Source organism: Coregonus clupeaformis, chromosome 24 (genome assembly GCF_020615455.1).
Source record: "Coregonus clupeaformis isolate EN_2021a chromosome 24, ASM2061545v1, whole genome shotgun sequence".
In the NCBI taxonomy this organism is placed as follows: Eukaryota; Metazoa; Chordata; class Actinopteri; order Salmoniformes; family Salmonidae; genus Coregonus; species Coregonus clupeaformis.
In genome coordinates this window covers 14,132,452-14,157,816 of record NC_059215.1, presented here as the reverse complement: position 1 = coordinate 14,157,816, position 25,365 = coordinate 14,132,452, and the positions used below count along the sequence as shown (strand labels likewise).

Below are 25,365 nucleotides of genomic sequence, written 5' to 3'. Positions count from 1 at the left end.
TTTATAATTTTAATGGTAGGTTTATTCTGTCTCTCACTGTTCAAATAACAAAAAATCCAGAAAAACGCATGTCAAAAATGTTATAAATTGATTTGCATTTTAATGAGAGAAATAAGTATTTGACCCCCTCTCAATCAGAAAGATTTCTGGCTCCCAGGTGTCTTTTATACAGGTAACGAACTGAGATTAGGAGCACACTCTTAAAGGGAGTGCTCCTAATCTCAGTTTGTTACCTGTATAAAAGACACCTGTCCACAGAAGCAATCAATCAATCAGATTCCAAACTCTCCACCATGGCCAAGACCAAAGAGCTCTCCAAGGATGTCAGGGACAAGATTGTAGACCTACACAAGGCTGGAATGGGCTACAAGACCATCGCCAAGCAGCTTGGTGAGAAGGTGACAACAGTTGGTGTGTTGAACATCTGAATGATTCAGAGGAGAACTGGGTGAAAGTGTTGTGGTCAGATGAGCTCTTTGGCATCAACTCAACTCGCCGTGTTTGGAGGAGGAGGAATGCAGCCTATGACCCCAAGAACACCATCCCCACCGTCAAACATGGAGGTGGAAACATTATGCTTTGGGGGTGTTTTTCTGCTAAGGGGACAGGACAACTTCACCGCATCAAAGGGACGATGGACGGGGCCGTCAAATCTTGGGTGAGAACCTCCTTCCCTCAGCCAGGGCATTGAAAATGGGTATTTCAGCATGACAATGACCCAAAACACACGGCCAAGGCAACAAAGGAGTGGCTCAAGAAGAAGCACATTAAGGTCCTGGAGTGGCCTAGCCAGTCTCCAGACCTTAATCCCATAGAAAATCTGTGGAGGGAGCTGAAGGTTCAAGTTGCCAAACATCAGGCTCGAAACCTTAATGACTTGGAGAAGATCTGCAAAGACGAGCGGGACAAAATCCCTCCTGAGATGTGTGCAAACCTGGTGGCCAACTACAAGAAACATCTGACCTCTGTTATTGTCAACAAGGGTTTTGCCACCAAGTACTAAGTCATGTTTTGCAGAGGGGTCAAATACTTATTTCCCTCATTAAATTGCAAATCAATTGATAACATTTTTGACATGCGTTTTTTTTCTGGATTTTTGTTGTTGTTATTCTGTCTCTCACTGTTCAAATAAACCTACCATTAAAATTATAGACTGATCATGTCTTTGTCAGTGGGCAAACGTACAAAATCAGCAGGGGATCAAATACTTTTTTCCCCTTACTGTGTATATATATAGCTATATATATATATATATATATATATAGCTATATATATATATATATATATATATATATATATATATATATATATATATATATATCCGATTACTATGAGGTTAGAATAATACTGTGAAATTGTGAAAATATTGATGCCGCTTTAGTGTAAGAGCTGTTTGAATAGACCACCTGAAATTTCAGCCTGTTTTAGTGGGATGGAGTTTTGGCCTGCCTGGTGACATCACAAGCTAATAGACTAATATGAGAGTTCTAAACCTCTCTGCCAATAACCGCTAGTTTTCAGATGTTCCTTCACCCACTCAGACAGTCCTAGCAAAATAATTGCTTGAAAAATTGCTCTTTGCTAAGAAGCTATTTTTGTTTCTTTTCGACCATTTTAATTGAAAACAAAATCACAGGAAGGTCATTCATTATTACCCAGAAATTATTTTGATATCGAGATAAAAACAGCTACATTGGACCTTTAAGAACTCACATAATGACAATGCAATTACTTGATTGTTGAGTATTAACAATGTAGTGACTTGGATTATATCAATATAAATAGAGTTCTGTGACACTTATTTCTTATAAAAAGATGCATTCAAATCAGCTTTGTACAACATCGAGACTAACCTTTACAGTAAGCTACACTTAACATTGGGATGATTTACATTTTAGTCATTTAGCAGACACCCGTATCCAGAGCGGTTAAGTGCCTTGCTCAAGGGCACAAAGATTTTTCACCTACTCGGCTCAAGGATTCAAACCAGTGACCTTTCGATTACTGGCCCAACGCTCAGCTACCTGCCACCGATATGAACTGTCACATTGAAGACAGTCCTGATGGAAGTCCTTTCTTCAGCAGAGTAGACAGAAAGCTCCCCAGATCTTCATCCTACAAATAACAAGGCCGACATCATTTGTATTGAAATAAACATCGGCTAAATGGATGGTGCAATTTGACTCAAGTAAATCTACAGGGGTATCTATAGGGTGTGTTTATTTTGATCAAATCATTGACGTTTTAGATATTGTTGATATCTAAAAAGGTGTAGAGATTTGAGAAAGAACATGGCTTGTGGTCGCTACATGCTCCTCTAATTAGACTTACTTGACTCCATCGCTAGCTGGTGGTTTTCGTTACCTATTTTTTATTTTTAGTCATTTAGCAGACGCTCTTATCCAGAGCGACTTACAGGAGCAATTAGGGTTAAGTGCCTTGCTCAAGGGCACATAGACCGATTTTTCACCTAGTCGGCTCGGTTACTGGCACAACGCTCTTAACCACTAAGCTACCTGCCGCCCCGATATGGTGACTGTGACTCGTGCCACACAGTATAGAAACACATCCACAGGCCCTCCAAGGTTATGGGCTGCACAATACATTGCACCCTAATGTGTATAGTGTTACATACTGTAGTTCAGATCGGACCGTAAAGTCACTCCACAGCTTGAAATGCCTCCACTCATCGCTGAATTGCTAGCTTTTCAGTGGCACAACTGGCTAGTACGTTGTCGAACGGTCAGTCACGTGTGTTTGAGGCAGAGGACCCTAGTTCGAGCCGTTGTACGGACAGTGAACCCAGACAGGGAGGACGCTATACTGCTAAGCAGACACACGGTGGTCCATCACAATAGCTCATACTCATTTTCAACAGCCATCCTCCTTACCTGGTAGCTCCAGGAGAGCAGCAGCACCTTGGTGTTGGGCTCTTCAGCTGAGGAGGACACCTTGATCACAATGGACTCCACCATGACGGTCCCATCTGGGAGGTGCTGGATGGTATAACCTTTCAGCACACTAGAACAGAGACAACACAGAGAGAGAGGAGAAATAATCATTCATATTATTATATGAATGTGTGTTAGTGGATCAGACCTGAGTACTGACTGTACCCTCTTTTTGTGAATAAAAATGTTATGTTGTTGCAGAAGACAAAACAAACTATGTGCCTTTTATGCCCAAGCTTTGACCAAATAAGAACTTGAAAACAAACACAATAAAAATGGTCAACTCGGTCTTACTGTACCTCTTGAGGTGTGTGTAGATTCTGCTAAGAGTGTCAGGGTCACTGTGTGGGTCCTGGAGCTGTACTCGGCAGGTGAAGCGGAGCTGGTGCTCGTTGAGGCCCAACTCCTTGAGTGCCTGCTCTGGAGAGACAAGCCGAAGACTCTACACCCAGGGGGAACACAGGGGGGAGGGGAGAGAGGGGAACACAGGATGTGAGAGAGAGGGGAACACAGGGGGGAGGGGAGAGAGGGGAACACAGGATGTGAGAGAGAGGGGAACACGGGGGGGAGAGAGAGGGGAACACGGGGGGGAGAGAGAGGGGAACACGGGGGGGAGAGAGAGGGGAACACGGGGGAGAGAGAGGGGAACACGGGGGGAGAGAGAGGGGAACACGGGGGGAGAGAGAGGGGAACACGGGGGAGAGAGAGGGGAACACGGGGGAGAGAGGGGAACACGGGGGAGAGAGAGGGGAACACAGGGGGGGAGAGAGAGGGGAACACAGGGGGGGAGAGAGAGGGGAACACGGGGGGGAGAGAGGGGAACACGGGGGGGAGAGAGGGGAACACGGGGGGGAGAGAGGGGAACACAGGGGGGGGAGAGAGAGGGGAACACAGGGCAAGGCAGAGAATAAAACACCTTGAATTATTAACATATCTGAATTAGCTAGGCAAGGCCATAGTAAAGTTTTCTATCATAAACAATAGAGAAATCAGTGTATGAACGGCAGTTGGTGGAATTCAGAACTTACATTATCCTTCATGATCAGGGTCCCGTGCATGGTACGAGGCTTCTTCGGGTCAGGTAAGGGGCCTGTGGAGCGTAGCAGTCAAACAGTGAATAACACACACACATCAACTGGGAGAGTGAGATAGATTGAGATTGACTAAAATGTACTGAACAATACCTCCAAGGGCCATCTCCCTCTTGAGCAGGTTGAGTGAGATGTCCACTGGGACACTGGGGTTGGTGATCACAGTGGTCGTCTCACCGTTGGCTGGCATGAAGCAGTTGATGGCTGTCATTCGCAAAGAAAGACGAATGAGGCATAACACCAGAGCTGTGTTCAGTAGGGTGAAAACTTTTTTAAATGGCGTGAAAACGAGGGAGGTTGAACATGAACTTGTCCAATAAGAAGACAGATTTTTTGTTTTCTGTTGCAAAACATTTTGCTACACTGTGCCCTACTGAACACTACCCAGTGCTCCTGACAAGATCCTCAAACATATGTGGCACATACTGCAAATCTACACTGAACAAAAATATATAACGCAACATGTAAAGTGTTGGTCCCATGTTTCATGAGCTGAAATAAAAGATCACAGAAATGTTCCATATTCACAAAAAGCTTATTTCTTTCCAATTTTGTGCACAAATTTGTTTACATTCCTGTTAGTGAGCATTTCTCCTTTGCCAATATAATCCATCCACCTGACAGGTGTGGCATATCAAGAAGCTGATTAACAGCATGATCATTACACAGGTGCAACTTGTGCTGGGGATAATAAAATGGCACTAAAATGTGCAGTTTTGTCACATAACACAATGCCACAGATGTTTCAAGTTGAGGGAGCGTGCAATTGGCATGCTGACTGCAGGAATTTCCAACAGAGCTGTTACCATAGAACTGAATGTTAATTTCTCTACCATATGCCACCTCCAACATTGTTTTAGAAAATGTGGCAGTACATCCAACCGGCCTCACAACCGCAGACCACGTGTAACCACGCCAGCCCAGGACCTCCACATCCGGATTATTCACCTGCGGGGGTGCTGAGGAATATTTATGTCTGCAATAAAGCCCTTTTGTGGGTTAAAACTCATTCTGATTGGCTGGGCCTGGCTCCCCAGTGGGTGGGCCTATGCCCTCCCAGGCCAACCCATGGCTGCGCCCATTGCCCAGTCATGTGAAATCCATAAATTAGGGCCTAATGAATTTCCTTCTATGAACTGTAACTCAGTAAAATATTGGAAATTGTTGCATGCTGTGTTTATATTTTTTTCAGTATACAATATATCCTTCTCTCTGAAGCCCTAACATTCTTGAAGCAGATAGTATTACAAGGACATCCAGGTGTCACTCACTGAACTCCTGCTCGATCTTGTCCTTGAGGAACTCCATCTTCTTGGCCTCTCCGTGCACCAGCAGCATGTTGCGAGGCTCTGCCATGCGGATGAGCTGCATGATGCCCTTAGCGTCTGCATGGGCGCTGAACGACATGTACTCCACCTGCAGCTTCACCTCCAACTGCAGGGGTCACAGAGGGCAAAGGTCAAGGGTCAGCAGACAAACCTCAACAGGCTGGCTCACTGCTCTTAATTTCAGTTTATCCATTTGATATCTATTACTGCAGTAAAATCATGATTATACATCAAGTTAAATACAATCAAATACTATCTTGCATTACCGTTTGTCTATTCTCCATCTCCAGTTTCTTTTGACCATTCAGGATCTTGTGTCCGATGGTGCCTTGCACACAATACCCAGGCATGATGATCTGATTAACAGAAAATGAAAAGTAGAATTGATTTTCTCCCCAACTTCACAAAAACCCATGTATTTACTTCCGCTCCGTAACTGACATATCTCAAATGGGACTTACCATATTCTTCTCGTTGCCAGCCCACTTCTTGAATATCTGTAGAGACTGACCAGCATGCAGCATTCCTGGGGTGGCAAACACCACCTGAAGGGAACACATAACATTTCAGTAGTGTTATTTCAACAATGTCCTTCATAAAAACTATACAAATTAAGAAAGTCGCACGCGCTACACTGAGTGTACAAGAAATTAGGAACACCTTCCTAATATTGAGTTGCACCCCCTTTTGCTTTTCGTCGGGGCATGGACTCTACAAGGTGTCGAAAGCGTTCCACAGGGATGCTGGCCCCATGTCGACTCCAATGCTTCCCACAGTTGTGTCAAGTTGGCTGGATGTCCTTTGGGTGGTGGACCATTCTTGATACACATGGGAAACTGTTGAGCGTGAAAAACACAGCAGCGTTGCAGTTCTTGACACACTCAAACCGGTGCGCCTGGCACCTACTACCATACCCCATTCAAAGGCACTTTAATATTTTGTCTTGCCCATTCACCCTCTGAATGGCACACACACAATTCATGTCTCAAAAAATTATTTAACCTGTCTTCTTCCCTTCATCTACACTGATTGAAGTGGATTTAACAGGTGACATCAATAAGGGATCATAGCATTCACCTGGATACACCTGGTCAGTCTGTCATGGAAAGAGCAGGTGTTCCTAATGTTTTGTGCACTCAGTGTATATGCTCCCAACAATTTAATTGTTTGGAGAATATAGTGTGCTCTTGATTTTTATATAGTTTACTCTCCGTTAGTCAGCACCTTTACAAACATTTTTGGGTGTGCGTCAGCTCATGCTTTTTAACTTTTTAGACAACGGGTCCACAGTGACTATGTAGAAAATTCACCGGGGTAAGAAGAATAGTATCTATAATGGACAAATCATTGGACTTGTCTGTATCTAAAGCATATCAATGCCTAAACATTCATTAAAATGTTGCAACTGTAAACAAGGTTATAGTATTAGCATGCAAATATGATGGTGATGTTTCTCCACCATTGGTCCAGGGTTGTCTGCGTAGGAGCGATCAAAGGCCTTGATGTGTTTGAACTCAAACATGTTTCTCTGTACAAAGGTTTTCCTGATTTTCTGATTGGTCCAGGTGATGAAGAGTTTGTAGTAGTGATTCGCTTTCTCTGTGAGCCCTGTGGAGAAGTAGATGGGGGCCTTCATGTTCATCCGCTCCCTGTGGAAGGAGAGGAGAGGCTTTTACATAATTCCCTGATTGCTTATCCAGTCATCAAGACACAAAATGAACGTCATCTTAACAAAAGAACACTAGCTAGACCAATGCTAATTGAACTTGGAATCGAAAAACCTTACCAGAATGTTTCCAATAGAATGCACAGTTCCTGAGCTCTACCCAGGGCAAAGACCGGAATCAGAACCTGAGAGCACAACATTTAATCCATTAGGACACGAGTACTGGAGAGACCGAATGAGCTATATGGACAGAAAAAACCTGTGTGGTGGCCCTTACCTTCCCTCCTCTCTCCACTGTCTCGTGTACTTTCTTCAGGAAGTCCCTCTCCCTGCACCTCTTGGAGTCACGGATGGTGGTGGCGTAGGTGGACTCTGAGATGAGGATGTCTGGCCGACACTTATCGATCCACGCAGCCCTATGACAACAAAATGAAAATGGTTTATTATAGAACACATAGGCATTGATCTAAATCATGTTACATGAAACACAAAATAAATCACTACTTACCCTAAATGTCTGTCTGGCGTCATGTTATAGTCACCCTGCAAAAGCCAGTAAGGATAAGTTACTTCAAAGAAATCACATGATTCATGCATTGATCAATAATAAGCCCAGTTCTCTTAATAGGCTAATACTCACAGTGTAGACCACTGACTCTGATCCTACTTTGATCTGCACCATAGCAGCTCCCAGGACATGGCCTGCATAGTAAGCCTTGATCTCCAGCTCATCGTCCACCTTAGAAACCATGACAGAATCAACTCAATACATCCTTCCATACACCAATACTACCTCCAAATGTGGTTCCTCGGCCATCACGGAGAACGTAATGCATTATATGTTATACCCTTGGAGTAGCCTGGTTCCAGGTCTGTTTGTTCTGTCTTGCCAACTGCTATGATCATTGTCATACCAAACAATGACCATGGGAGTTGGCAAGACTGCACAAATAGATATGGAACAAGGCTACACTTGGAGTACTTCTAAGACCTGTTAAAAGGTACATATCAGGAATGTATACCTGGACAGTCTGGTGGAGGTTCAAAGGGACTACTTTCTTCATGCAGTCCTTGATCATCTGGGATGTGAAGAAGTTGGTTTCGCCCTTCTTGTCCACAGTGATCTTCCTGAAGTCCTCCAGCAGGATGGGGCAGATGGCCTTGGTGGGGTGGGTCATGTAGATGGGGCCATCATAGCCCACCATCTCACTCATGTATGGCAGAGCACCACAGTGGTCCAAGTGGAAATGACTAGGAGATTTAGTGTGAGTAATCAGTTAAAATATAGAAGATAAAAGACAGAATGCCCTTTAGTGGGAGAAAGCTCTTTCTCTTTGTGTTGAGTCTGATAAGGTTGTTTCTCTTGCTGAAGAGTAGCACCTAGATATAGCTAAGTGCCATATAAAGACCACAAACCTGATAATTACACAGTCCAAGAATTCTGTCAGGCGTCCTTGTTGTGTTATGTAAGAGAAATCTGGGAATCTTCTCTGAAAAGACAACAATGTCACAATAATGGAACATCAAAAGGAACCTAAAGTGTATTCGAATGGCAGAATGGGACTGTCAAATTGAGATTCGTGGATCTACTGACATAGAATTACATATAGTTAGCACCCTGTGGATCTACTTACATCATCATTGAAGCCCATGTGCATCCCACAGTCAAGCATAATGTTTTTGCCCCCAATGGAGACAAGAATGCAGCTACGGCCAACATCTTGTCCAGCACCTGAGCGGGAACAAAATGATGAGATACACAAATGAACATCTCATCCATGCCGACTTCACAACATGTCGCTTAGCTGACCTTCAAGCTTAGAAGTTCTTCATGTATAACAAGTGGCGCAGCGTCACTACAGACCCCCTGGTTCGATTCCAGGCTGTATCACAACCGGCCGTGATTGGGAGTCCCATAGGGCAACGCACAATTGGCCCAGCGTCGTCCGGGTTTTGCCGGTGTAGGCCGTCATTGTAAATAACAATTTGTTCTTAACTGACTTGCCTAGTTAAATAAAATAAAAAAAATAAAAAAAGTCGTACCACCATAGATCTGCTCTAAGAGATGCATGCGCAACAAAGTGCTCAAAAGTAATATATTTCGTGTTTGGGAGAAATGTCAGCCTGTGCATGCAAAAATGTGATACTTACCCAGTGGTGTCACTTTTATCTCTGGCATCCTGGCTGGGTATTCAAACTAAATGTGGTCGATAAAGTAGCTACCTAGCTATCTAAAGTTAGCTAACTTTACTAGATAGTTCAAGTAGCTACTAGCTAGCTAGCTAGCTAGAAATTAAAGCCTAGACGTGCCAACTAGGTGACACTAGCGGCTAAATTGTGGTGGATAAAGCCTCCGTAAATAAAAAATAAAAAAAGATTTAGCTCGCTGGATAAATGGCTGCTAGAAGCTGTTTTGTTTTTGAACGATGGGATAGCAGTGTGTGTTTCTGCTAGTGCTACTAGTGACTGTTCTTCTACTGTCTTACAACGCACTTCACGCGCCATTATCGACCCTCTTTGGAACTGCAGTTCTCACGAGCTTCGGACCTGCACAGACATGCGCACCGTGGTTTGGTGTTTCTGGACGGGATTATCAGAATGCATCATTTTGTTAGAAGATTGTTATTATGATCGGTTATCAAATATGATCACAGGTTAAATAGAACCCAGTCAAGCATCTAACATCGCTACTGTCAATTATTGATCCTTTTTAGTCGTACTTCCGGTTAGCCATGGCTGTAGCGTTGGAGGATCTGAAATTCACTTTACAAGAGGTTCTTGACACTTTTAAGTCATGCCTCTCTGAACACAAAGAAGTATTCCTTGAACAATATGTAGCAGGGTGGCGTGGTCTCGTAAGGTAAGTTTAAATGCTACAGTAAGCCTAGATGCTCAGGTAATTACTGGTAGCTGGTAAACTACCTGACCTCCAGGACATCTAACGTTACAGCACCCGGTGTCACAGCAATGCAAAAGATCATCAAGGAGGACCTTGGCCACCCGAACCATGGCCTTTTCACCCCGCTACCATTTATAAGGCGGAGACAGTACAGGTGCATCAAAGCTGGGACCGAGAGACTGATAAACAGCTTCTATCTCCATGCCATCAGACTGTTAAACAGTCACCACTAGCCGGTCTGCGCCCAGTACCCTGCCCTGAACCTTAGACACTGTCACTAACCGCCTACCACCCGGTACTTTACCCTGCACCTAAGAGACTGCTGCTGCCCTATGTATCTAGAGTCATTGAACACTGCTCACTTTAGTAATGTTTACATGCTGTATTCTAGTCATGGCTCATCCTATATAACTACTGCTATACACACCTTTCTATTCACGTTTTGTCTATACTGTCTATTCACATACATATATATTTATAGTCCGGAAGCTAATTTCCTGCAATTCTATCAATTTTTCCATGGGGTTTTGTACTGTGTATTTAAATACTGTATTCTCGACATAGCTCATTCTAATATTTCTGATACTCTTGCATTTTAGTTACACTGTTTATACACACCACATATTTATTTATATACTGGATTCTTGACATAGCTCACTGCTGTACATATCATTCTTAGTATATCTTGTGTAAATTAATCTGGTGTATATACTGTACGTATAGATTGCATTTGGATTACTGTTGTAGTGCTATTTGGGTTGTTAATTGGAGTCGTTCTGACATTTCTTGATTTCTTGTTTTTTTAGTTTTTATTTATTTATTTATTTTTTTTACATTTTACTGCATCGCTAGGAGCTAGTAACATAAGCATTTTGCTGCACCTGCTATAACATCTGCTAAATTGTGTACGCGACCAATACACTTTGATTTGAACACTTCCCGTTTCATTTATACAGTTTTTCACACTGTTTATTCATATAATCCTACTGTATTCTCACATAGCACATTGTAATATACTGTACTACTGTACATTGTATTTTTGTTACACTGTTTATACACACAAACTTTAATTTGATTTGGCCTTGGGCTAATGTAAACAAATCCTTGCGTTTGGCATAGTTGGCAAGCCATACTAATCAGTTTATGCACATAATCTAGTTAGGTATTCTTTTAAAAAAGTCATAGTTTAGCTCAATTTAAATTATTCTGGTTGTCTCAATATAAAGCTATTTAGCATAATGAAATATTTGAAGACTCTTGGGTTGGGTAGGCTTATATAAGAATGCATCATGGTAGTCCAATATAATGGCTTTTATGTGTCTGATTAAAATGTGCTGTTGTCCATTATTTCCAGATTCATGAACTGCCTGGGGAGTGTGTTTTCCTTCATCTCCAAGGATGCCGTCAACAAGATCCAAATCCTGGTCAACCATCTGAACGGTGAGAACAGGGCCCACTACGTCACCGTCCAGTCTATGGTCAAATATGAACTGGACAACCAACTGGTGGACCTGACCAAGAGAGGCAGTTTCCCAGAGTCCGGCTGCCGCACCCTCCTAAGGCTGCACCGTGCCCTACGCTGGCTGGAGCTCTTCCTGGAGAGGCTACGAACCAGCACTGAGGACAGCAAGACCACGGTCATGTGCTCTGAGGCCTATAATGAGTCCCTCTCCCAACACCATGCATGGATCATCCGCAAGGCTGCCGGCACAGCGTTCTGGGCTCTCCCAGGGCGTGCTACGTTCTTTGATGTGATGAATGTAGGGAGCCCAGAACAGGTGGTGGCCATTCTAGGGGATGCCCTGCCTCTCATCTCTGAGGTATACCAAGTGACAGAGGACCTCTATGCCCAGAACAACATACTGGAGTTGCCCTAGTAGGCTGGAAGTACTGTAGTAGTAGCCTGGTGGTCCCAGATCTGTTTGTGTCTTACCAACTCCAATGGAATTGTTCATAGGAGTTGGTAAGACTGCATAAACCGATCTGGGACCACCAAGCTACTGTAGGCCTAGTAGTCCAACCAGCACATTCATGCTGGCAAGCCATGCTGCTCCGGATCTTTTCTTGGTGACCATTTCTGGGGAGGGGATTATTACTGAATATAATATGTACATTACATTACATTATGATATAATAAGACAGCATTACCCATAGGTTTCTTTCTAAATGTAATTCTATGGCTTCCAGTGCTATTTTTGTTCAACACACATTTCTGCATTACATTTTCTCCTTAATGTGCATCATAGTTTGCATCATAGTTTTTATCTCTCAAAGTAGGTTTTGTATTGTGGGAACAGTATGATATATCATTGCAAATGCACTAGCAGATTTAAAGGTTGTCTGTCTTGTCAAATCTCAAGATATACATTTTATTGTTTTGAAATATAAACCTGTTATTTTACAGTTTAATTTTTTTTCTGTTGACTATGAATTAAGTAATACATTATACACTGTGACCTGATAGGCCTAAGCTATATTGTATTTGTTCTATTTCTGCAACGATTTATGTATCTCTATCATTTTGTCGTGATGTTATATAACCTAAGATTGAAGATGGAAATTAGTGTTAAATCTGGTGTAGTGTTTCAATTACAGTTCTTGCATAAACATCTCTGTCTGGACTGGAGGCAGTTGTGATAGAAATGGAATGGATGCTGCTGATGCTGCATGCTCCTTGTCTTGCACCAGGGGGCACCTGTTGATGTGCGAGCGTGCGAGGCGAGCAGCGTTGTCAAGGTAACGATAGCTGTGTTGATAACTTGAGTGACGCTCCCTGCTGAAAAAGCCTCAAAACTTCCCGCTGGAGTGTTGACAAACAAAAGCGAGACTGATCTATCAGCTAAAATGCCAGGTATGCTGCAGATATGTTTCCTATTATTCTTATCTTGCACTGTTATGTTATTCTAGAGGCAGGTATGTCCCCTCTTTGTCACCTACTTGGATCTGACAGCTTAGCTAGCTAGCTAACACTAGCCAATTTGCTAGCTACTGTAACTGGTCAACAAGGAAATCAAATGCAATAAATGTTCTGTCACAGGCATGTCAAGATGATTAGCTAGCTCAGCTTGCAAGCTGGCCAGTGCTCTCAAAAGTGGTTGCCAGTCTCCTCCTGAACAGCTACCGGGCATGAAGGCTTTTGCTCACACCCTGATGAGCAGACGTAAAGTTAGCTAGCTAGCCATGTTTTTTTCACCAGTGATGGAACAAAAGCCGGCACACCCAGTGGCTCTCTGCAAGAATGCAATCACAGTGACTATGATGAGACAGAGAAATAATGTATCAGAATAACTATTCAATTTATATTCAGTTTTCTCTTGACTATCTCACATCTTTCAGAGTTGAGTCGCATCTAAACCATTCTACTGCTGTGGAGAAGAATGCATTTGACAAGGCCAAAGTCCTCGAAAGGGCGTAGTCGAGCCAGCCTGAGCCACACTCCAAACGTGGACGTGGCTGCCAGCTTCCACGACACACCACTGATCCCCAAGCCTCCTTCAATGGGCTACAACAGGTCAGACCGCTATCAATCCCTCCACAGGCAGAACAGCCAGCTGAGTGTGGACGAAGTCTCAGACTACCTAGATAATGTTCCTGAGGTACCTTCTCTTCCCTTCCCTTGGAACAAATACAAGCCCCTCCCCTCAATTGAGAAGAAGGCATCAGAGGAGGGTGTCTCTTTGAGGAGCATGGAGGAGAAGACATCCAAGCTCAGTCTATCCGACAACCAGCTGTCCTCAGTGAGGACCCGAGCAGCATCCCAGAGCAACCTGGAGATAGGCAGCGTGTCAGAGGTACTTTGCAAGGTCTGCACCACCCCCAACCCTCTGGACCTCAGTGTGATGGCCACAACCCCAGAGACCAAAAGCCCACCAGTATTCCCCCCTGGCACTCCCGATCCCAGGAGTTTACTCCTTGCCATCCGAGCCCCGTGTGGGAGGAGGTTTGAGCACCACTTCCTACCCAAAGACACCCTGCTGATGGTGCTAGCCAGTGCAGAGGCCAGATATGGGACCAGATATGAGCATGGTTACATTGAGACCGTGGATGGTTACATCGAGACCGGTGTGGATAGACCCCTCCGCAGGACATTCACAGACCTGAACATGACTTTGGCCCAATGTGGCATCTTGAATAGATCAGTACTGTGCATCTTTCAGGAGGACATGGACTCTGCCTAAGCTCAGATGGATGACAGAATAACAAACGACATGAACGTTTTTATCTGACAAATATACACTGAGTATACAAATATTAGGAACACCTTCGAAAGCGTTCCACAGGGATACTGGCCTATGTTGACTCCAATTCTTCCCACAGTTTTCAAGTTGGCTGGATGACCTTTGGGTGGTGGGCCATTCTTGATACATACAGGAAACTGTTGAGTGTGAAAAACCCAGCAGCATTGCAGTTCTTGACACAAACCGGTGCGCCTGGCACCTACTACCATACCCCGTTCAAAGGCACTTACATTTTTTTGTCTTGCCCATTCACCCTCTGAATGGCACATAAACAATCCATGTCTCAAGGCTTACAAATCTTTCGTTAACTTCTCCTTCCCTTCATCTACACTGATTGAAGTGGATTTAACAAGTGACATCAATAAGGGATCATAGCTTTCACCTGGCCAGTCATGGAAAGAGTAGGTGTTCTTAATGTTTTGTATACTATATATATATATATATATATATTTATATATATACACACACACAGTACCAGTCAAAAGTTTGGACACACCTGCTCATTCCAGGGTTTTTCTTTATTTTTACTATTTTCTATATTGTAGAATAATAGTGAAGACATCAAAACTATGAAATAACACATGGAATAATGTAGTAACCAAAAAAGTGTTAAACAAATCAAAATATATTTTATATTTGAGATTCTTCAAAGTAGCCACCCTTTGCCTTGATGGCAGCGTTGCACACTCTTGGCATTCTCTCAACCAGCTTCACCTGGAATGCTTTTCCAACAGTCTTGAAGGAGTTCCCACATATGCTGAGCACTTGTTGGCTGCTTTTCCTTCACTCTGCGGTCCAACTCATCCCAAACCATCTCAATTGGGTTGAGGTCGGGTGATTGTGGAGGCCATGTCATCTGATGCAGCACTCCATCACTCTCCTTCTTGGTCAAATAGCCCTTACACAGCCTGGAGGTGTGTTGGGTCATTGTCCTGTTGAAAAACAAATGATAATCCCACTAAGCGCAAACCAGATGGGATGGCGTATCACTGCAGAATGCTGTGGTAGCCATGCTGGTTAAATTCTAAATAAATCACTGACAGTGTCACCAGCAAAGCACCATCACATCTCCTCCTCCATGCTTCACGGTGGGAACCACACATGCAGAGATCATCCGTCTCACAAAGGCACAGCGGTTGGAACCAAAAATCTCACATTTGTACTCATCAGACCAAAGGACAGATTTCCACCAGTCTAATGTCCATTGCTCGTGTTTCTTGGCACAAGCAAGTCTCTTCTTATTGGTGTCCTTTAGTAGTGGTTTCTTTGCAGCAATTTGACCATGAAGACCTGATTCACGCAGTCTCCTCTGAATAGTTGATGTTGAGATGTGTCTGTTACTTGAACTCAGTGGGCTGCAATTTCTGAGGCTGTAACTCTAATGAACGTATCCTCTGCAGCAGAGGTAACTCTGGGTCTTCCATTCCTGTGGCGGTCCTCATGAGAGCCAGTTTCATCATAGCGCTTGATGTTTTTTTAGACTGCACTTGAATAAACTTTTTCGGATTGACTGACCTTTATGTCTTTAAGTAATGATGGACTGTCGTTTCTCTTTGCTTATTTGAGCTGTTCTTGCCATAATATGGACTTGGTCTTTTACCAAATAGGGCTATCTTCTGTATACCAACCCTACCTTGTCACAACACAACTGATTTGCTCAAACCCATTAAGGAAAGAAATTCCAATAATTAACTTTTAACAAGGCACACCTGTTAATTGAAATGCATTCCAGGTGACTACCCCATGAAGCTGGTTGAGAGAATGCCAAGCGTGTGCAAAGCTGTCATCAAGGCAAAGGGTGGCTTCTTTGAAGAATCTCAAATATAAAATATATTTTGATTTGTTTAACACTTTTTTGGATACTACATGTGTTATTTCATAGTTTTGATGTCTTCACTATTATTCTACAATGTAGAAACTAGTAAAAATAAAGAAAAACCCTTGAATGAGTAGGTGTATCAACTTTTGACTGGTACTGTATATATAAACATTAAAGCCTTATCTTTTTACTAGAAAATAGTGCTTGTTTCCATTGTTCAACAGCAATTTGTAAAGAACCTTTGGCTCGATCAAGTCTGGCAAGGTGTGTTTTGCATTTTCATTCAAGCATGTATATTTCAAAGGAAAACAAAGCAAACCTGAATAATGACAGACGTACTTTAGGTAGGTCATCTTTATTACAACAAAACCAAAAAGTGCAGACAGTATAAGAGAATAGATTCAGCACAGGCTATGTATTGCTTCCATAGCCAAGATAAACACTCTAAACACTTAACTAGTTTAGCTCAAGCACAGTCCAAATATAAATAACATTCACAAAGGTACAAAAGAAAACAATTCAATGGTGTTTTGCTCAATAAAGCTTTTTTCTCTCAAAATAAATATATTCCTAACAATTTAGGTACATTCCATACAATCTTATTTTACTTGGTAAAAGTGTCTAACTTCTGTCAGTTGACAGAATAAGCTTGCCAATAGTTTAAGGAAAATATGAACCAATTCTGACTCTAACCTTCATGCAAATGTCAAACTAATTGAATGTGACTGAACAAAACTTGTTTCCACTGAAACAACCTCCCATCAGAGATTTGCAGAGCCCTATTGGGAAAGCTAAAATACGAGATGGTGCAACCGCTCTAATACTCACAGTACTATTACAATGGAATCTTTGGATTACCGTGAAACACTCGCGTATCCAAACTATCAACAATGTATTTAGTGTTGCGATACTGAATGCTGCAAATCTCTCAAGTATTGTTAGTCTAGACTAGACTGATCATGAGTTGCCTTCTCATTAATAAGGAATGGACATCTCCCCAGTTTGGTTAGTACTTCTCATTTGCTCAACTTCAAATCACATTACCTTCCACGCTTATGATTCTATAAAATAAGGGGTTTTAAGACCAATCAGCACAGCAAACTTCCCCCATTAGTCTAACTTTCGCAAAGTGTTCTGTTTGATTCAATAAACTGTATAATGCTGCAAACAACCAAATGGCCAATGCCTACACATTCCGCTGAGGAGAGCACCCGATCAAGAGGGTAAAATATGAGTTTAGTGTAACCACTCGATTAAAAATATAGCAAATGAAAACTAACTGTAATCCTAATAGTCTCAAAGAACAGAGTCTATGAAATCTAAAATGCTTCGCATATTATTTAGGCATGTAAACATTCAAATCAATCCTTAAAGTGACTTAAGTCCAAAAGCACAAATGTGACTCATTTCAGGAAACTAGGCGTATGTCGCGCGTCATTACTTCACAGGAGCGCCATTTTAACGTAAACTGTTCTGTTTTTTTTATCAGCATGCTTTTTTTTGGCAGAAATGCCTTCTGAAACATGTGAACTTTAATTTGCCTTAATAACAAACTTGTATGCCATCTGTAATTACGAGCCTAGTTGGTTTAGCCACAGAAAAAGACAGGAACCTTCCCGCTAGCCATGATTGGCTGAGATAATGGATGGGCCGGACATGCCGAGAGATGAGTTCGGATTGGTCTGCCATGTAGCACGCTTCTGTCTATAACATGAGCTGGTCAGTATGTGTAGGTAATCCTAACACTGCTTTTTTGAAAGATATCACGTAGTAGAACTGCAAAGGTGTTGCTCTCCACTTTCTGGAGGACTGAGTTTTGAAATCAATAGAATGCACGGTGGAATTAGAGTATGATAGCTAATTCTGGTGTTTGATTGCAAATATGCAGACGGAGTCGAAAAGAGAACACACAGAAGGCTGTTGTACCTGTCTCCAGATTACATCTTCAAACTAAGGCAACCATGGCATCCGTGACCGAGAGGGAGAAGCGTCCATCCATGTATACGGGTAAGATAGTCTAGCTAGCTACATTTTCAGAAAATTACACATTTCTAATTTTGTCAGAAAGTCGTTTTCATTTGAAGTTAAAGCGTACTGTTCGCTAGCTAGCTACGTGTATGATCTGTGTAGTTATATTATTAATGTGAGGTAACAGTCCCACCTGCATAAATATTAGATGCATTAAATTATGATTTATAAAAGATAACAGCCTCTTCAGTTGCCGATTTTCTCGATTTCATCCAGATCGTCAGTGTCAAGTTTGTTTATCTTTTTATCTGTTGGGAAAAAAACAAGACGAAAGGTTAGGTTACTAAGGAGAACACTATTATATACAGTGGGGAGAACAAGTATTTGATACACTGCCGATTTTGAAGGTTTTCCTACTTACAAAGCATCTAGAGGTCTGTAATTTTTATCATAGGTACACTTCAACTGTGAGAGATGGAAAAAATCCAGAAAATCGCATGATATGATTTTTAAGTAATTAATTTGCATTTTATTGCATGACATAAGTATTTGATACATCAGAAAAGCAGAACTTAATATTTGGTACAGAAATCTTTGTTTGCAATTACAGAGATCATACGTTTCCTGTAGGTCTTGACCAGGTTTGCACATACTGCAGTAGGGATTTTGGCCCACTCCTCCATACAGACCTTCTTCAGGTTTCGGGGCTGTCGCTGGGCAATACGGACTTTCAGATCCCTCCAAAGATTTTCTATTGGGTTCAGGTCTGGAGACTGGCTAGGCCACTCCAGGACCATGAGATGCTTCTTACGGAGCCACTCCTTAGTTACCCTGGCTGTGTGTTTCGGGTCGTTGTCATGCTGGAAGACCCAGCTACGACCCATCTTCAATGCTGTTACTGAGGGAAGGAGGTTGTTGGCCAAGATCTCGCAATACATGGCCCCGTCCATCCTCCCCTCAATACGGTGCAGTCGTCCTGTCCCCTTTGCAGAAAAGCATCCCCAAAGAATGATGTTTCCACCTCCATGTTTCACGGTTGGGATGGTGTTCTTGGGGTTGTACTCATCCTTCTTCTTCCTCCAAACACGGCGAGTGGAGTTTAGACCAAAAAGCTATATTTTTTTCTTATCAGACCACATGACCTTCTCCCATTCCTCCACTGGATCATCCAGGTGGTCATTGGCAAACTTCAGACGGGCCTGGACATGTGCTGGCTTGAGCAGGGGGACCTTGCGTGCGCTGCAGGATTTTAATCCATGACGGCGTAGTGTGTTACTAATGGTTTTCTTTGAGACTGTGGTCCCAGCTCTCTTCAGGTCATTGACCAGGTCCTGCCGTGTAGTTCTGGGCTGATCCCTCACCTTCCTCATGATCATTGATGCCCCACGAGGTGAGATCTTGCATGGAGCCCCAGACCGAGGGTGATTGACCGTCATCTTGAACTTCTTCCATTTTCTAATAATTGCACCAACAGTTGTTGCCTTCTCACCAAGCTGCTTGCCTATTGTCCTGTAGCCCATCCCAGCCTTGTGCAGGTCTACAATTGTATCCCTGATGTCCTTACACAGCTCTCTGGTCTTGGCCATTGTGGGGAGAGGTTGGAGTCTGTTTGATTGAGTGTGTGGACAGGTGTCTTTTATACAGGTAACGAGTTCAAAGAGGTGCAGTTAATACAGGTAATGAGTGGAGAACAGGAGGGCTTCTTAAAGAAAAAGTAACAGGTCTGTGAGAGCCGGAATTCTTACTGGTTGGTAGGTGATCAAATACTTATGTCATGCAATAAAATGCAAATTAATTACTTAAAAATCATACAATGTGATTTTCTGGATTTTTGTTTTAGATTCCGTCTCTCACAGTTGAAGTGTACATATGATAAAAATTACAGACTTCTACATGCTTTGTAAGTAGGAAAACATGCAAAATCGGCAGTGTATCAAATACTTGTTTTCCCCACTGTAGATCAATACGTACAATCTTGTATTTAATTGGTCTAGAGACAGAGCGACGTACTGAAATGCTCCTCGATTTGGTTGAGAATGTTCATGCTGTGTTTGCTGTCAATCATATTGACGGCAAGCCCCCTCTTGCCGAAACGTCCTGTGCGGCCAATCCGGTGAAGGTATGTCTCGTTGTCAGCGTTTCCGTCTTTGTCCATGGGCAGGTCAAAGTTGATCACCACGGAAACTTGCTCAACATCAATACCTATTGATAAAAAAAGAAAAGCATGTTATAATCAAAAATGGTCAATGTCAATGCGAAACACACACCTTCCTACATAAGAAAATTGGTTACATTTATCATGCTTTCATTTTCTTGATATTCACCTCTGGAGCATAAGTTGGTGGTCACCAGGACTTTCTCCTTGCCCTCCCTGAAGCGTTCAATGATGGCCGCTCTCTGCTCAACAGTCATCTCCCCACTCAGCAGTGCCACCACATGGCCTTCTTTGGTCAGCTCAGCAGACAGCCAGCCAGCTGTCCTTCGGGTCTACAAAGGCAAAGACCATAGATTATTTATGTTACTTTATGTACCATACAAACGCCTTCTTTATTTCTTCACTTTATTAGGCTAGTTTATGTACCATATCAACCCAAATCCCCCAGATATTTATTTAATTCCTATGATACGTTGAGAAGGCGGACAGACTCACGTGACAGAAGATCATGGCCTGGGCGATGGTAATGGCGCCGTAGATATTACAGAGGGCTGTGAACTTCTCCTCCTTATCATTGCAGAGCACGTAATACTGCTTGATGGTGTCCAGAGTCTCCTCTTCACGTTTCAGCTTGATGATGTTGGGGTCTGGCACGACCCTCTCTGCAAACTTCCAGACTGAGTCCTCAAACGTGGCCGAGAACAGCAGCATCTGACATTCATTTGGCAACATTCTGCGTGGGGTGGGGGAGGGAAAAGTCAGTTTCTCCAGCTGGATAATGAATAGATGCATAGTATTAGCCGTCATCATTTAGTTAGCTAAGAACACAGTTTATTAGCATCAGAAAAAGACATCACAACAGGAAAAGTCCTCAAGATACCTTAGCTTCTTCAACTGGTTAACTAATAGCCTATTGAGTCTAATAGTATCTGAAAACCATCAGTGGTCATTAAAGATATTCTCTGGTGCTTTTGTATACTTTTCAGACAGTCCTTCTGAAAGTAGTGCTCGAGGTAAAAGTGGTTCCCGAAAATTGCTTACTAGGTCACACCTATGCAGATACAGTATGTGCACCACGTCATTGCTCTCCCTCTCTCTGAAGTGTGTGCATCTTCCTAGCTGTCACTCAAATGGCGAGGGGCTGAAGCTCTTTGGATGAACTTGAATTGCTAGGGGGCTGGCCCACGTGGGGGAAAATGTAGGAAACATTTTGAAAAACAGTCGCTTTCAAACTAGGGAATTCGCGGCTAATTGAGGTAAGACAGTAATTCTGCTTATAGATTAAGTATGTATGAACTACACATTGACACATCCAGCCAAAGCAGGACGTTTAAAAAAGACTTAGTAGTCGCCAAAGTTCCAGAGCATGTCTTTAAGAGCCCTTTTACAAGTGTTTGTAAACAAAGATGTTAAGTCCCCTATATGGGGGACTGAGTGGTTCTGGACCGGTTCCGACTGACATTTTGGTTTACAAAACTTTCTGTGAATGTCATAGGGTCCCGTGCCTTATAGTGCCAGAAAGCCCCATTGGTCTGCTCTCTGTGGAGCTGACTTGAAGTGTCAGGTTTCAGACTCCACATTTATAGGGAGTGACATGTCACCTTTTCTGGCCTATCCAGGCAAAGGAACAATTTCCTGTGCCTGTGAAACTCACAGCTGCGCTTGCAATAGCGCATATGAAGTGGAAGACTAGCGGATGCAATAGAACTTCTATCTCGCTGTGATATTCTCAGCTGGATTGAGCTCTCAACATGAAAAAAATACAAAATCATGTCATAGAATTTAAACAAGACCACTTTCTTTAGGTCAAAGACAAGCTGAAATTATAACGAGTCTGCACAAATTTGAATGGTGTCTGCACCGCTCAGTGGATGTTCAGAATTCAGTTATGTGAAATAGTGCCAATATTGTATTGTCACTAAGTATGATCATATTTATTTGACAGTTATAAGAAAGGTGAAATCTATAGTAAGTCGTTTACAATGTACTTTATTTAGAAAATATTTGTAATTTCAAGCCCTATTGCTCCACTTTTGTTGAATAGAAAAAAATCTAAATTTTTCATATTTTCCTAATATTTGTACTATGTACTTGAGGTTGTCCTCAAAAGTGAGTACACCTCAACAATTTGTAACTATTTTTACCAAAAAGGTAAGTTCCCGAACTTTCTAAAACTATGCAACATTACCAGTTATTGTTTATGGACATCTCATGAAAGAATTACATTTGCATATGTCTATTTAGGCAGAAATAAAAATGTGCCCTATCATTCATGAGGTTAATAGCAACACTCATGTAATTACTGGCCTGCAAGACGAGCGTGTCTTGTAGAACTTAGGTTCTGCTAGATGAGAGTACTGTACATTTACAACTTGTTATGAGAAAACTCACCTTTGGATCCGGATGCTCTGGTCCTGGTGACCTTGTGTGGCGATCATGACGTCAGCCTCGTCCAGGACGAAGATGCTGATCTTCTTGGGGTCGATGATCTTCAGTTTGGAGCACCAGTCTAGGACCGTGCCAGGTGTCCCGATGACAATCTGCTCCTGAAGCTTCATCCCTCGATCCACTGCTCAGCACCAAGAGACATACATGACAGTTAATGATGTTGTTACAATTATGATTCTCAACAGCATCTTTTACAGAACATCCATTCTATAATACAACTTGTTAGGATGTGGCATTCGCTTCATTGAAAGTTATGCTTCCGACGTGACATTTGGGTGAGAGCACCGGCATTGATTACAATTTCCCCAGTGACATTAGGCACCATAACATAACAGATTGTATTCAGAATAAAAAAGCATGAATGTTTTGACACTTACATTTATTGCCACGAATGGCATATGCCAATTTGACCTCAGGATAGAATTTCCCCATCTGTTCAATGACTTTACCAGTCTGCAAAGCTAGCTCGTACGTTGGGGCAATGCAAAGACACTGAGGGGGCAAAATGAGTTTCAGTAATATGAGGCTTCAATCTATAAAATCAACAAACTAAAAAAGCAACACACCATGATAGAAGTTCTCTAAACTAAGACACTTTCCTTTTACCTGCTACCCTTATTGGCAGACGCTCTTAATAAAAACAAACAAACCCATAAAAATCCACCTAAAGAGCAAACTCTTTCTGAACTTGCTGATTACCTGACCTCTGAGTACCTGTATCAGATGTCTAGCTTCTTAAAGCTAAGTTCATGACCATAGCCTGAGTAATCCTAATGGCTCCCAGTATATATCAGTGCTGAAGATGGCGATGTCAACTCACCTGAGTCCATTTGTTAGCTGGGTCAACATGGCTGAGCATGGCCAGCGCAAAGGCAGCTGTTTTACCTGTGCCGGACTGTGATTGGGCAATCAGGTTCTGAGGTCTGGAACCAGAGGGATAATACATGCTGAAGAGAGAACAATGGGGGACTAAAAGGTAGATCATGTAGATTCCATTAATTTCACATCAAAATCCAATCAAACAACTATATTACTGCATACATAAACGTGATAATGGTTAATAACTAGTTTGACTACATCTGACTGAAGGTTAAAATTAAATGTGCAATATCAGAACACACAACACAACCCCTTCACATGTGCAGAATATCTAGGCTATTTCCTCTATTATTGAGCTTCATCACAAGGAGCATTGAGCTAAATGAAATGGGTACTCACGGCTCTGCCAGCATCATGGGCAGGGCATTCTCCTGGATCTTAGAGGGTCTGTTAAAACCCATGTCATACACTCCTCTTAGCAGCTCATCTTTCCTGAGATGGAAGTACATTTAAAAGACCACATGTAAAAAAAAGGCTAACCAAACATGTTGAACATACACCACACACGATACCGCAAAAAAGCAATGTTGTGGATCCTAACTCAGGTTAAAATACACTGTATAATTTGGTTTCATGTGAGGTAGGCCTGTACACATTTGTAAATTAGTAAGCAATGGTGAATTTGAACACCAAGATGACGTACAGTCTCAGCTCTTCAAATGTCTTGACAGAGTAAAGAGGAGAGTTGGGATCCCTTTGAAGAACCTCTACTTGATTGGTAGTGTTCACAAGGCTGGTGTGGATCATCTTATTTAACAACGACTGGGCCGCTTTGTCCTCTACAAGACAAGAGTGACAGGTGAATGACCTGTTGTAGTAACTGAATGGAGACATGATGGGGAGGGGGGGGTTAAAATAAACCCTGAGAATTCACACACCTTTTTCTTCCACTTCCACATTTGTGCCATTCTCCACTTGTTTTGTGGTACCTGGGGGAACAACAGAAACTCATCACCCCATTTTATCACAAAAAGGTAATGGACAATAATACATGGAAGAATATCACGTGCAAATGTTCATGATTGACACCACAGTGATTTTACCTTTTGCCTTTCTAGTTGCAGCATCACCTATACCTCGAGGTGGGGATCTGATCACCAAGGAGCCGAACTGGTAAGAGAAAGAAACATGTTGTTAGTAAGCAAATATCTAGCTGGTCTCAGAATGCAAGTTTTCCCTCAACAAATCTTGGCAAGCACGTGTCTGCACTGAAGTGTCAAATTATGCCAACAACTTCAAAGGCATAACAAACACCGCTAGTCATTCAAAAGGTGTGTCAGTTAACAGTGGCACACCATCAGCACACGGTATGCTAGCTAACCTCTGGTTTGACAGCTCAGCCACATTGCCTCAGCTACAGTTGGCTGCGCTAGCAAGCTTGCTAGGTAGCAGCATAAAGTCTGTACCTTTTCGTCATGCATGGCTGAGAATGTAGCTAGCTAACGAGCTAGCTAGCTAAACTTGCTATACATTTAAACTTACAGAGTCAGTCGTAGCTTCCTGTTTATCGACAGCCAGAGCCCAGGAGTCAGTAGCCATTATTCACGTGTAATGTATATTATTTTAGACCAAGTTTCAGAAGTTTTAGCTACACAAACTGTGAAATCAAGCTGTGCGTCGAAAGGGATGCTGCTGCCTGCTAAGCCAAAGAAGCTGCCGCTGTTGCGCACCTAGCTGCACTCTTTCGGATGGGAACTCAGAATTCCACTTCCGAGTTCCCATCGGAAAGAGTGCATCAACTTTGTTTTACCCCAAATTAGTTTGTGTAGGCCTTCGTGAAAATGTGCAATACCACAGGCTATATAGGAATAATACAATCTGTTATCAGATAAACAGGTTTGGCTATTTTTCACGTGTCAGTTTAATCTATTATTTATTAATCGTCAATTTATTACAGCTATAATTTCTAGCTAATTTGATATG

General features: G+C 42.4%; 5 protein-coding genes across 6 annotated transcripts in view; 3 read left to right on the top strand and 2 right to left on the bottom strand.

Annotated features, from left to right (window-relative positions):
• Window positions 1–1,590: 1,590 nt before the first annotated feature.
• LOC121537987 (integrator complex subunit 11) lies at window positions 1,591–9,519 on the bottom strand. Its single transcript, XM_041845689.2, has 17 exons — window positions 9,188–9,519; window positions 8,671–8,768; window positions 8,453–8,526; window positions 8,059–8,287; window positions 7,677–7,775; window positions 7,545–7,579; window positions 7,314–7,452; window positions 7,157–7,221; window positions 6,830–7,019; window positions 5,832–5,915; window positions 5,637–5,726; window positions 5,314–5,476; window positions 4,136–4,246; window positions 3,980–4,041; window positions 3,251–3,393; window positions 2,892–3,021; window positions 1,591–2,115 (listed from the first exon to the last, which is right to left on the bottom strand). Exons 1-17 carry the CDS (start codon window positions 9,213–9,215, stop codon window positions 2,044–2,046), a joined length of 1,812 nt encoding a protein of 603 aa, XP_041701623.1. The 5' UTR covers window positions 9,216–9,519; the 3' UTR covers window positions 1,591–2,043.
• Window positions 9,520–9,589: 70 nt separating this feature from the next.
• On the top strand, window positions 9,590–11,826 carry LOC121537989 (ceramide-1-phosphate transfer protein-like). The gene is made up of 2 exons (XM_041845691.2): window positions 9,590–9,896; window positions 11,290–11,826. The coding sequence occupies exons 1-2, from the start codon at window positions 9,769–9,771 to the stop codon at window positions 11,810–11,812; spliced, it is 651 nt and encodes a 216-aa protein (XP_041701625.1). The 5' UTR covers window positions 9,590–9,768; the 3' UTR covers window positions 11,813–11,826.
• An 874-nt stretch (window positions 11,827–12,700) lies between these two features.
• Window positions 12,701–14,230, top strand: ubxn10 (UBX domain protein 10). Its single transcript, XM_041845690.2, has 2 exons — window positions 12,701–12,786; window positions 13,272–14,230. Exon 2 carries the CDS (start codon window positions 13,313–13,315, stop codon window positions 14,111–14,113), a length of 801 nt encoding a protein of 266 aa, XP_041701624.1. The 5' UTR covers window positions 12,701–12,786; window positions 13,272–13,312; the 3' UTR covers window positions 14,114–14,230.
• A 3,821-nt stretch (window positions 14,231–18,051) lies between these two features.
• On the bottom strand, window positions 18,052–25,111 carry ddx19a (DEAD-box helicase 19a). 2 transcript variants are annotated; one of them, XM_041845693.2, is made up of 12 exons: window positions 24,925–25,111; window positions 24,486–24,552; window positions 24,321–24,371; window positions 24,086–24,221; window positions 23,782–23,874; window positions 23,384–23,510; window positions 22,941–23,055; window positions 22,507–22,684; window positions 20,611–20,848; window positions 20,285–20,447; window positions 19,971–20,162; window positions 18,052–18,268 (listed from the first exon to the last, which is right to left on the bottom strand). In XM_041845693.2, exons 1-12 carry the CDS (start codon window positions 24,979–24,981, stop codon window positions 18,207–18,209), a joined length of 1,479 nt encoding a protein of 492 aa, XP_041701627.2. In that variant the 5' UTR covers window positions 24,982–25,111; the 3' UTR covers window positions 18,052–18,206. The 2 variants fall into 2 exon arrangements, with proteins under 2 accessions (XP_041701627.2, XP_041701628.2); XM_041845694.2 differs by having other exon boundaries at window positions 23,384–23,486.
• The window catches only part of LOC121537990 (von Willebrand factor A domain-containing protein 5B1), an 84,039-nt gene continuing 83,173 nt past the window's right edge, over window positions 24,500–25,365 (top strand). The window contains exon 1 of the mRNA XM_041845692.2: window positions 24,500–24,555. The gene's annotated coding sequence lies outside the window, so the exon portion shown is untranslated. The remainder of the gene's footprint in view (window positions 24,556–25,365) is intronic.